Here is a 13720-nt window from a genome sequence, read left to right on the forward strand (position 1 = left end):
GAGCACCTACTCTGTGCCAGGTCATTTGTGAGATGCGGAGGGCACAAAGACATATTGAGCACAAGTGCTTGCCCACAAGGGGAAAGGGAATACTAAGGACAGGTAGCTGAGCCTCTCTTGGTCCTCTTTGATGTTGGTAGAGTAGAGGTGCCAGTTTGGTAGAGAGAAGCAGGGGAATTAAGACAGGTTGGTAAGGTCATTTGATAATAAGCTGAAACTTTTAGAATGAATCTTACAGGGGATGAAGCATCACCTTTTATGAAGACCTTGGCAAGTTACCAAGCAACCAGTTTTGTCTGTTTCATTTTATGGTGTTTACAATGTGTACCATGCCCACTTCCAGAGGAATTTTCTTTTGTTCAGACATATTGAACATATAATAAATCATTAATATAAAGATAGGACTGCTCAGAAGCCATTTGTAGATAAGGAAAGGAAGAAAATTGTTTCAGGATCCTGAAATGAGGGAGTTACTGAACATGAGATCAGTTTAGCTCTGTGCTTCTTGGCAACCAAAGTAAACAGAAAAACATACTGGATGATATCGTTGTCTTTGCCTGAGAAAGGAAGCTTGCAATGTTTTGTTTTGTTTTTGCTGCTTTGGGGGTGTGCACATTTTCCTGACAAAATTTGCTGAAAGAGTTGTCTCTTCTATAAGAGATAAGGGGCAAGGTCACCAACATTTGTGAAGTTTCAATGTTCCTCGCATCATTTAGAGGAGGAAACTGAGGCCCAGAGCAGTTTCTGGGCCAGTTGGGGGTAAAATTGGGATGGGAACTTGAAAACCCTAAGTACCTCTCTTCTAATTTGAATGAAAATATATTAAAAAAAACATGGATTCAAAGAACTTGCCCAGACTCAAAATAGTCCTTTATAGCCTGTTTACTGTCATCTTTATGTGATTTTAGGAGGGAGAGGATATAAATATGTGTGTTTAATATCCAGAGTTAACTGGAAGCTGCTTACTTTCATTGTCAAAGCAGAATCTCCTTAAGTAGTAGAAAACACTGAACCAAAGAACAGAGACCACAGCTTTAATTCTGACTGTCAGTCAGTAAGCCGTTGCAGAGGTTGGTGAGTGTATGTATGTGTGTTGGGGGGGGAGGGGAGCATTCACTCAGGCACAAGTTTTCTTGTAGTTGCCTAGCTTTTAGGATAGGGCCTAAGTCCCCGCCCCTCTGCCTTCATGATTGAAGGATGTGGGTTCCATCTCTTATGATTAACATAGAATAGCTACATGCCAGGTTCTTGGCAAACATTACAACTTTGTGCTCTCTGCTATTTAACCACATTTGCAAAAGCTTGGGTGTAAGAAATACACCTATACAATTGCCTGAAGCACATAAAGTCCAATTCCTTCAGATTGGTGTTTTCCAGTGTGGGTCTTGGGGAGCATTAGTTCCATGAGTTCCATGAGTTCCATGCTCAAAGATAAAAAGGAGAGGCTCAGTAGCCAATCCCAAATGTGAGATTCTGCAGTCTATACCTGCCTCTCGAAGACTTCCATGCACCTGTGGTCAGTAAGGAGCCCTGGTGGCTCAGTGCTTAAGAGCTCAGCTGCTAACCAAAAGGTCAGCAGTTCGAATCCCGCAACTGCTTCTTGGAAACCCTGTGGGGCAGTTCTACTCTGTCCTATAGGGTCACTATGAGTCAGAATCGACTTGTTGGCAAGGGGCTTGGGTTTAAAGCTCTGAGCAGTCCTACAGTAGACAGACATACTATATTTCATCAATTCTAAAGTACCCATGTTTTCCCATGTTAACACTTCTGAAATCAGAACGCATCTATCAATGGTTTGACAGAGTTTAACGGGTAGTCTTTTTTTTTTTTTTTTTTCTTTCTTAGTAGTATGTGAAATGCTAGTGTTTCTTACAACTGGTAGAGGTCTTGGAGTAGATAATATATAACTTAACCCAGAGTTCCCCATGAAGTCCTGTTTATTTCATTCTTTCCTTCCCCTTCTTTCTTTTCTTTTCCCTCCCCTTCTTCTTGTCTTCCTTTCTTGATAAATTTTGCCCTTGAGTTAAACCTTCAGACCCAGACTGCCTCACTTTGACCTCCCAGAGAACGAGCTTTACTGAACTCATCATGTTGGTTAATGTTGGGACAATAGGGCTTTCATGAGAAAGAGTCCTATGATGTTGTTTAGTGGGGTTAATGTGGTTGAGTGTCTTAGCTGCTAGGTGACAGAGGGTCCTGGCCCTGGTGACTCATGAGAAGGGGTTTCTGACAGTTGTCAGGATCAAGAAAGCTGAAAAGATCATGATCTTCTCCTGCCTTGGTGACAGTATGCTTGGATCCACCCCTAACATTGGTCCAAGACTATGTTGTGTGCGGTTCCTTGAACTATTCTTGCCTTTAGCTTTCCTCTATTCTTACTTTTGTTCTGGGATTTGATTCCCTTTGCTATTTTTAAAAATCTTTTTTAGTGTGTGTGTGTGTGCATGTATACTAAGTAGATAATTTTATTTATCCCCATAAACTTTCAAGAAATAAATGAATGAATGAATGAGTGAATTCATGACTAAATAAACAAATACCCTATTTTGAGAATTTGCACGCAATGCCATCTCTTGGTCACAGTTTCATCTTTTAAAAAAACAACCAAATGGAGGAATCAGCTATGCTGAGTTGGAAAGAGCACTGGATTAAGAGTAAGGAGATCTAAGTCAAAGCATTGGCATTTCCATACTGCTCATGTGACTTCAGTCAAAGAACTTAACTATCCCAAGTCTTGGGGTCCTCAGTGGCTATATTAGAATGAAAGTACACATTTCACAATGTGGTCATGAGGATTAAATAAAAACATGCTCTGGGCTAAACACATATAAGGTTTTACGGTGCTATCTCTAAAGTCCCATCCAGTCCTAGTATTTTCTGTAATGTGATGGGTGTGTTAAGGGTAACACATTCGTTGCCTTCAGCTAAAATGCCCAGTTTGTATCTTTGTTCTTATTTTATTTTATGTTTTTCATTTTGGCATATGTATAAATATAATTTCATGCAGATCTTGGCTGGCTTCCTGTGAGCCTACGCTCTTTAGAATTTTTGTAAGAAAATCTTCCAGACGACAGAATGTTCTAAAGGAGCTGGTATAATTATATGGCATGGTACAAAAATAAAATTCCAAAAAAAAAAAAAAAAAGAACGAACAACTAAACAGACCTTTGCATAAATCATCCTGTGCCCTGAGGTGGCATGGGGGAGAGATTTGCTCACGTTTCAAAACTCAGAAGATGGTTTGCCTTTGTAAGTTCCTTCTTTTGGTCTTGCTCCATCTCTAAGGGTCTTACTAAGCATATTGTAGGTCTTTTCTTTCTCTCTCCTTCCTCTCCTGCTAAGTTACAATCCTTTCTCACCCCTAGGCAAAAGAAAATCACCATGAACCAACAGTTGTAATGTGGTTAAAATCCACACACCCACATTCATATACACAAATCTCGAAATATGAACTCCCGGGGATAATTCTTAGCACCACTGTTGGCTAGATATAGCTCCATGGGCAAGTCAGTCACTTCTCTAAACCTCAGTTTTCTCATCTGGAAATGGGAACAATACCTTGCTGTTGTGTATTAGTTTCCTGCTATAGTGGCTTCAAACAACACAAATGTATTATCTTACAGGTCTGGAGGTCAAAATTCCTAAATTCAAGGTATCAGCAAGGCTGCATTCCTTGTGGAAACTCTAGAGAATATTTTCCCCTGCCTTTTCCAGCTTCCAGAGGCTGCCTGTATTCCTTGGCTTGTGATCCCTTCCTCTGTCTTCAAGGCCATCAAATCAACTTCTCTCTCTCTCGGTCACTCCCCTACTTTCATTGTCACATCTCCTTCTCTGATACCGACACTCTTGCCTTCCTCTTCTACTCTCATAAGGATCCTTGTGATTGCATTGAGTCCACCCAGATTGTTGTTGTTAGGTGCCATCTAGTCAGTTCTGACTCATAGCGACTCAGCGTACAGCAGAATGAAACACTACCTGGTCCTGTACCATCCTCACAATCGTTATACTAGAGCCCGTTGTTGCAGCCACTGTGTCAGTCCATCTCGTTGTGAGCCTTCCTCTTTTTCACTGACCCTCTACTTGACCAAGCATGATGTCCTACTGCAGAGACTGGTCTCTTCTGATAACATGCCAGAAGTTAGTGAGACAGAGTCTTTCCGTCCTTGTTTCTAAAAAGCATTCTGGCTGTACTTCTTCCAAGACAGATAATTTTCATTCTTCTGGCAGTCCATGGTATATTCAGTATTCTTTGCTAACACCATAATTCAAAGGCATCAATTATTCTTTGGCCACCCAGATAATCCAGGATAATCTTCCCATCACAAAATTTTAATTTACTCACATCCGTAAAGTTCTTTTTGCCATATTCACAGATTTAAGGGATTAGGACTTGGATATACATCTTATAGGAGCTCTGGTAGCACAATTGCTAAAGCGCTTAGCTGCTAACTGAAAAGTTGATGGTCCAAACTCACCAGTCATTCCACAGGAGAAAAGACCTGGAGATTTGCTCCCGTAAAGATTACAGCCTAGGAATCCCCATGGGGAAGTTCTACTTTGTCATATACAGTTGCTATGAGTTGGAATCAACTCGACGGCCCCCAGCAACAATAATCCAGCTTTTTACTACAGAATGTAACAAGGAACAATCCAGGCCACATATAGACTGTGCTATATGAAGGCAGTAATGAGCTTTGTCCATGTACACATACACACACATGCATATACACATATACGTATGTATACATGTGCAAATATACATATATTATTATGTATAATAATTGCATGTGTATGCATGTATGACTTATATGTATAAATTATTTCCAGTGACTGGCACGTAAGTTCCCGATTACACATTTTGAAGAAAAAAAAAAAAGGAGCCAAAAACTGTTAACTACGTTGAGTTTAAGAAATCTAGATCTAGGTAGAAGCCAGGAACTAGCATCTGAGAAGCACTACGAATTAACGTGCACTCCCTGGGAAGTATAAAAGGGATAATAGACCAAATAATATTCTTAAATAGTAATAATATTAATCACAATAGCTAAGGCAGTATTGGCTACTATATGCTCGAAACTATTTTTAGCTCTACATGTGTTATTTTAATTCTCACATCAGCCCCATGATAGGGTTTATTAGTGTCCCCATTTAACACATTGTGAAGCTGAGGTCTAGGGAAGTTAACAGACTCGATCAGGTTCATATAGCTGCTAGGTTATAGCCTCTATTTGAACTCAGGTCTAATTAGCTCCAAAAGCCGGATTTCACATCTTGTGTCTTCCTTAAATAATGGGCAGGAAATCTCAATAAATCCTCCAAAGTAAACATGATACAACTTAATTCTTACACTACAATGCACCAACATGAAAAATTAACAAGAAAGAGAGCAAATAAATCTATTTGGGAATGACAAAAACAAGCAAACAAACAAAAAACCCTCAACCTTCTAAGTAACACTTGGGTGAGGAAAAAAATCAACTCAAATTACCACCTCTTCGGAAATGAACGGAAGCAGGAGGGCAACATGTCAACCTCCTGAGATATGGGCAAAGTAGTAGTCAGAATTTTCCTAGCATTTATAAGCAAGAAATATGGAAAATAAATGAAACATTCAGCTCAAGAATCCAGAAAAAGAATTACAAAACAAAGTAAAAGAAAGCCGAAGACAGGAATTACTACAAATAAAAGCTGAAATAAATGCAATCGAAAAGGAGCCTCATCAATAAAACGCAATAACCTGTACAAAGTAGAGAGAAAACACAAATAAACACGTTAGGGATAAGCTAGGGATATAACCATAGAAACACAGAAGATAAAACAAATTTAATGAGAATACTGTGTACAACTTTATACCAATAAATTTGAAGGCCTTGATAAAGTGCATTATTTTCTTAGGAAATACAAATTACCAAGTTTGCCTCAAGATGCTGTGGAAAATGTAAACAGACAGGTAATGTAAAAATAAACAGTGAGAGCTAAATATCTGCCACTGAAAAAAAGACATCAGGCCTATATGATTTCATGGGTAAGTTCTATTACATAATCAAGGGATGGATAACCTCTATCTTACAGAAACTGATCCAGAGGTCGAAAAGAACAGTTTTCTATTTTTATTTCATAGTCCTTGCACAATCCTGATAGTCATACTGGCCACATATGTGCTCAGTTATGTACACAAATCTGGTAGCTATATTAGAACTGGTGGATTCTTTATGTTGGTAGAATGCAAAGTCAACCAACAAAAATCAGTAATAGTTTCCCTCGATATCAGCAATAGGTAATTAGAAAATAAAAGGGGAAAAATAAGGGAAAAATAGATCCTGTTCCCGAAATGGAAGAGACAGAAATAACAGAATCTATCACTTTGCAAGGGCTTCCTATTCTTAAAGCAGAAGTTCTTTAATGCTCACAGTGGCTCTACGAGGCAGGGACTTCTTCACTGGTAAGTAAACGAAGTACACTGAAGGTAAGCAGTTGTCCAGTGTCACACGGCTGTTAAGTGGTAGAATCACGATTTGAGTTCTGGTAGTTTGGGTCCAAAAACACATACTTGTAACCTCTGGAGTGTAATGCCTCACTTAAATACCTATGAATAAGTCCCACAAGACATTTATAAGTCTATAAAACAGATTCTTAGAAGAGGTATTGGCTGGGTCAGTGTTTCACGAATTTTAAAATTTTGATAGATCTACTAAATGGCCGTCTGTAGAGGCTGTACTCGTTTACGGTCATTTCATTGATGAGTGAGAGGGCCCATTTCCCTACATCCTTCACGTTCACATAGAGTTTATGGCAAAAACTCTTGAACTTTACTGAAGGTTTACCTGCGAAATGAGCACCTGATAAATACAGATACAAATTCTCTCCTGAATAAGAAGACTAAACTGTAAAGGGAGTCGCTAGGTGGTGCAAATGGTTAATATGCTTGGCTGCTAACCAAAAGAGATGGTCTGAGTTTGCCTGGATGTGCCTCAGAAGAAAGGCCTGGTGATCTACTTATGAAAAAGTCAACCATTGAAAACCCTATGAGCACAGTTCTATTCTGACACACATGGGATTGCCATGAGTCGAAATCTACTTGACAGCATCTGGTTAAACTGTAAAGATTCTGTATTATTTAGGATAAGATATATTTCTGTAAGAAATGAAGCCTGCCAGCCAGAAGTTTGCACACAACCATGTATTTCTTGTTCATGCAAGGACCAATGTGAGTCAGGCTGCCCTCTTCATCCAGCAGTATGCATCAGGAACATATGGTCTCCAAGCTTGCCTTTGCAAGGGAAGAGAGGTCTTGTGAATCACACAAGATGCCTCTTAAGGGGCTAGGGCCAGCAGTGACTTAGATCACTAAAGCCCAGACTCCATTGTTCAGAATCCAGTCACACTTCTCCCCAGCCAACTGCAAGGGAGGTTTAGATATGTAGTCTATATATCATGTGTGTCCAGGAAGAAGACATTGTGTGGTGAACACATGACATTGTCTGTGACAGAGAGTAGACCCCCAATACACATTTCTAAAATGAAAAAAAAAGAAAACAACAACAATAAAAAACACTTCTCCTCAATTTAGTCTGCAAATTGAATGCATCCCACCCAAAATCCCACTAGGATTTTACGTGGAATTTGACAAGCCAATTCTAAAATTCATCTGAAAGGAAAAACATATAAAAACATTCAGGAAATTTTGAAATAGAATTTCAGTGTTAGTGAGGGGGGAGAGACTTCCTTTGCTGTATCCAAAATATACAATAACACTATAGTAATTAAGATAGTATAGAATTTACTGCAGAAATAGACAGATAATTACATAGGAAATTATCTATCCATGTATACATAGTATACACAGGAATTTATGATAAAGATGACATTTCAAATTAGTTGGTAAAAGGATGAACTCTTCAGCGTTAAGTTGGCTAGCCATTAAAAAAAAAATAAGTTAAAACAGCCCTGCCCAAATATGCAAAAATAAATCCCATGCAGATTAAAAAACCAAAGATGAAAAAAACTCTAAAAATATTAGCAGAGTAGAGAGACATATATCTCATTGTCTGTGGCTTCCTAAGCATTTCACAAAATTTAGAAGCAATAAAGGCTCAGAATAGAGAGATTATAAGGCATTGAAAGCAAAGTTAAAATACAAGCACAGCCTGGAAGAAGATTCAATATATGTGGAAGGTGAAGGATGACTATCCTGAAAATATATAGGGCACATTCAAACCAATAAGAAAACAGACAAATATTTCAATAGAAAAATGGGCAAAGAACATGAACGGACAATCCTCAGAAGAAATACAAGTTACTATGGCAGAAAAAGATGCTGAATCTCTCCAGTAATTAGGGAAATGCAAACCCAAACAAAAATAAGTTATTTTTTCCCACCCCAAATTGGCAATAATGAACATGAAAGATGTGGAGAAACGGGCCTTCTCACTCATCAGTGATAGGTTTTTAAACTGGTAGAGCCCCATTTAGTAGATCCATCAAAATTTTAAAATTCATACCACATTGACCCAGCAATCCCTTTTCCATGAATCTGTTTTATAGAAACACAGGTATGCATAATGATATATGTACAAAGATCTTCATTATGGCCTTATTTGTAATAACAAATAGCTATAAACAACCAAAATGCCCATCAGTAAGGATTAGTTAAAAGCATTACAGTCCGTTTATACTGTGCAGTGCCAAATAACCGTTAAAAAGATAAATCTATTTGTATTCTGACTTGAAAGATCTCCAAGAATTGGTGCGAATGTGTGTCTCATGACAATGTGTAGTATATTTCTATTTTGGAGTTTGTGAGTTATGATTATGTAGATATATATATCCTAGAAGGATACCTAGCAGCTAACAGTGATGACCATTGGGACAGAAGTGAAAATATGGAAAATATGTGCGGAGTGGAAAATGAAGAACTTCCATATTTTACTCACAGACTTTATGTTTAATCATTTACATTTAAAATATATTCCTTAGTTTTATAGAGAAAGCTCATAGGAACACTTGTGCATGTTTGTGTGTGTGAGAGAGAGACAGAGACAGAAGGAATGAGAGAACTCTACCTAGTAAAACATTTTTCCATCTCTACCGGAATCTTCCTGGGATAAATGGATGGTACCAGAACACCCATTGCCATCAAGTCAATTCCGACTCATAGCGACCCTATAGGACAGAGTAGAACTGCCCCACAGGGTTTCCAAGGAGCAGCTAGTGGATTCCAACTGCTGACCTTTTGGTTAGCAGCCAAACTCTTAACCACTGTGCCACCAGGGCTCCGAAATGGATGGTACTAAACTTTACTCTGTACTTCCATGTATACTCATTTCATCTATACTGCAACTCTATGAAACCAGTAAACCAGTTGCTGTCGAGTTGATTCCAACTCATAGTGACCCCACGTGTGTCAGAGTAGAACTGTGCTCCATGGGATTTTCACTGACAGATTTTTGAGTAGTAGATCACTAGACCTTTCTTCCAAGGTACCTCTGGGTGGACTTGAACCTCTGGCCTTTCAGTTAGCAGCCAAATGTGTTAACCCTTTTTACCACTGTTATGGATTGAATTTTGTCCCCCAAAAATATGTGTTGTAAATTCTAACCTCTATGCCCGTGGTTATAATCCCATTTGGGAATGGGTTGTCTTTGTTACATTAATGAAACAGGATTAGTGTAGGGTGTATACTGAGTCAATCTCTTTTGAAATATAAAAAAGATTAAGCAAGCAAAGGAGCAAGCAGAGATGAGGGAAGATAGATGCCAAACCACATGGAGATCTCCAAAGAAAGAAGAAACAAGCTGAAGAGACAAGGACCTTCCCCCAGAGCTAACAGAGAGAGAAAGCCTTTCCCTAAAGCCAAACCAAACCAAACCCCACTGCCATTGAGTAGATTCTGACTCATAGTGACCCCATAGGATTTCCAAGGCTCTAAATCTCTGCAGAAGCAGACTGTCACATCTTTCTCCCGCAGAGCTCCTGGTAGTTTCAAACCACTGACCTTTCAGTTAGCAGTCAATCGTTTTGACCAGTGCACCACCAGGGCTCCTGATTCCCTAAAACCAGAGCCCTGAATTCAAACTTCTAGCCTCCTAAACTGTGAGAAAACAAATTTCTGTTTGTTAAAGACACCCATTTGTTGTGTTTATGTTATAGCAACACTAGATAACTAAGGCAACCAACTAGGGACTCCATATCCATATGAAGGAAGAGTTAATTCCATTTAACAGATGCAAAAAGAAAGGGGAATAGACTTGACCAAGGCACTTCAGCAAGTAGGTAGCAGATCAGGACAGGTCCTCCTTCCAAGAGACATTCACTCTACATTGGGCAGGAGCCTGTGAGCATTAGAAAGACAATCAGTGCATCAGTACAGTTCACTAGGGGTTAGAAGGCAGTAAGGAGAGACTGAAAACTTGCTTTGTGCATGTAATGCTCCTGGCTTTTCCTTATTGGCATCTTGGGGCAAGCTGCCTGCTCTGCCTGTTTTCTGCCCTGCCGGTCTACTTCCTGCCTCCAAGTAGGTTCTTTATCTCTAGTATCCACTACTGGTTTCTGCAGGCTGAGCATGGTTTCTTCCCAAGTCACCTCCAAGAGGTTCTTCTGTGTCCCATATAAGCTCCTGAGGTCATTTACAGGCAGGGTCAATGGATCTTCACTCCACCCCATGGAGGGAAGGCAAATACTAGAAGGCCTGCTTTATATTGCCTCCAACCAACACAACCTAATCAGAATCATCTCATGTAAATAGCAACCACTGGATTTGGAGGAGACGAGAGTAGAAACAGAGGCCTTTGTTGTTAAACAGACCTGAGTTAGAATGCCAGCCCTGCCACCTACTCACAATGTGATAGACTTCCTTTTTTGCATTATCTTTTTGCTTATCTGTAAAACAAGAATGATGATACTTGCTTTTTTATCATAGTTAGGAAATAAATATATAAAGTTAAACCTAGTAGATATTATGTGCTCAATAAATAGAAACTGCTGCTGCACCGACCAACATCACCGTCACTGTTACTACAAGTATAATTATTCTGTAAATAGCATTCCTGTTTTCACAGCCAATGTACATGTGAGCACATAGCTGCCTAGGGAATTAAGGTTGGATATGAGTGTTTTTATGAGTGTTTACCCTGTTTTACAGATGAAGAAACTGAAGGTCAAAGAGGTTAACTAAATAACTTGCCCGGGTTCAGATAGGAAAGATGACATTTGTACCAGGTCACTCAAATTGTAAAGCCCATTTTCTTGTCTGTCTCATTTATGTGCACTCTACCCCTACTCCCCAGCACAGGACCACAAACAAATACATACTCAAACAAAACCAATGTCTGAACCAGTTTTTAAGGGACTGAGGCCTCTGCTCTCTCTCTCCCTCTTCTATCCCTTCTCTAAGGCATTCTGTTCCCATTGTGAACATTACAAAATTGCACGTATTACTTCCACATCCCACTCAGATGTCTGTTTGATTCTTAGAGGAGACCAACCCTGCCTCAAAGCCTCAAAGGCATGTCAAGGGCCCTTCTGTTTGTCAGGATTGGGTGATTGGAGACCAACGGAGGCTGTTAACATTGCTAATTAAGCAGAAGCTCTGGCTGCTGTTCTGTGCGCTGTCCGTGGTCCTGGAAGGATCACCTCTGAGCTACAAGGGCAATAAAAACTTTTTGATAAGTTTTCAATGTTCATCGACAGATAAACTGGGAATAGGTTCTAGTTTGAGAAGCCTGTTGATAATTCCCTGTGAATTGGTCTGTCATGCTTTTTAAGTCTGTGTGTGCTTAGAAAGCAGTATTTTGTATTTGCTGTACGTTTGGAAGTGCACGCTGGTTTCCCCCTCGACTCCTCCAAAATGTCACAAATGACTTTCCTTGAGTTTACCAATTTGCAGGATTAATGTGCTTCTCTCTAGACACCTGTGCCCTAAATATATTCCAGCCAGAATAGCTGTCTCCATTCCTAAACTCTGGCCTGATTTTCAGGTAAGAGGGCCTTGGTTTTATGTCATCCCCAGTGGGGGCATCCAGGTTGTGGAGCTAACTCTTGGCTCTGTTTTATCATGCAGTTGTGTGGAGGAGTACAAGCTGGCTCCTGATGGAAAATCCTGCCTAATGCTCTCAGACGTCTGCGAGGGCCCCAAGTGCCTCAAAACTGACTCCAAATTCAACGACACCCTCTTTGGAGAGATGCTACATGGTTACAACAACCGGACCCAGCATGTGAATCAAGGCCAAGTGTTCCAGATGACCTTTAGGTATGGAACAGTCACTTGTGCATTGTAATAAGTCACTGACACAAAATCTAGGCAGCGGGAGGCAGCCATGGGCACCATGGCATAGCAGCCTGTAATACTGGTCAACATTTCCCCCCATTCACTGATAACCACTTATAGAGCATTAGAAATCAGCAAAGCTCATTCTATGAGGCTTATCTTCACTGATTCAGCCCTTATTTGCCCCCATTTCCCTGGCTCTGTCCGTGTATTTTAAATTCAATCTTAAATCATCCTGTAAGTACAGTTAATGGAATTTAAATTTTTTAATTCATCTTTTCAGTCTATTAAAAAAATAAGTGTACTTTGAAGCCTATTCAGGCAGTCCAAAAATAAAAACATTTAATGAAGTAGAAAATAAAAATTTCATCACTCAGAAATACACAGAGTTAACACGTTCCTGAACATTCTTAAAACACTTCTTTCTCTCTCGCCCTACACACACATGCACACACACAAAATCTCAGTAAAGCTGTTTTGAAAAAAATGCTTTTTTTGAAACTCAACAACCTGCCAAAATCCTCTTTCCATGCTAATGAATACAGAGGTGCATGAGAAATTAAAAGATGAGACTACTCTCAGATGACAGGCAACAGGATAGTGACTCAGTTGGTCAAGTTATATGAGGATCAGACATACAGGTTAGTTGTGAAGAGCTTCCTGGGACAGCCAAAGAAACTGAACTATTCTGCCTTGAGAAGGGAGAACTCAGGTGGGATTCAGTCATGCCTCAAAATCTGAAAAACCTTAAGATGTTAGAGTCAGGAAACGTGTTCAATGTATAAGAAAAGATTCTCAGAAAAAAAAAAAAAAAGAACAGACTACACTTTTAGACAGTTTTGCATGAAAATGAAAGGGGCTATTATTGCAAAATAGGCCTCTTCGTATTGTTTGAAGCCAGATTGGTGGAAGTCAGAACTGGTAAGAAACATCGTGATAATGGTTATCCTCATTCCAATCTCATCTTATTAATAATGGTGGTTAGTGTAGTAGGCATGGCAATAATGACTAGCATTTTTTAAAGAATTGTGCCATGTCAAGCTTTTGAATAAGTATTTTTTACTGATAACACCTAACATTGATTCATCACATGCAAAGAGCTGTTTTTAAGCACTTTCCATGTACTGGAAACCCTGGTGGTGTAGAGGTTAAGGGCTACAGCTGCTAACCAAAAGGTCGACAGTTCAAATCCACCAGGTGCTCCTTGGAAACCCTATGGGGCAGTTCTACTCTATCCTTTACGTCACTATGAGTCAGAATCAACTCCATGGCAAGAGGTTTTTAATGGGTTTTTCATGCATTAACTTATTTAATCCTGACAATGACCCTGTGAAGCAAGAGCTATTATCATCCTCTTTATATTTATATAGGTGGGAAACCCTGGTGGCATAGTGGTTAACAGCTACATCTGCTAACCAAAAGGTCAGCAGTTCGAATCCACCAAGTGCTCCTTGG

At 39.6% G+C, this 13720-nt stretch overlaps 1 protein-coding gene across 3 annotated transcripts in view; it reads left to right on the plus strand.

Annotated features, from left to right (window-relative positions):
- ASTN2 (astrotactin 2) overlaps positions 1-13720 on the plus strand; it is a 1052667-nt gene that overhangs the window by 640275 nt on the left and 398672 nt on the right. For all 3 annotated transcript variants that reach the window (XM_064291547.1, XM_064291548.1, XM_064291551.1), the window contains one exon: positions 12059-12247. In XM_064291547.1, the coding sequence (XP_064147617.1) occupies positions 12059-12247 (189 nt within the window). The remainder of the gene's footprint in view (positions 1-12058; positions 12248-13720) is intronic.

This window comes from Loxodonta africana, chromosome 9 (assembly GCF_030014295.1).
Source record: "Loxodonta africana isolate mLoxAfr1 chromosome 9, mLoxAfr1.hap2, whole genome shotgun sequence".
In the NCBI taxonomy this organism is placed as follows: Eukaryota; Metazoa; Chordata; class Mammalia; order Proboscidea; family Elephantidae; genus Loxodonta; species Loxodonta africana.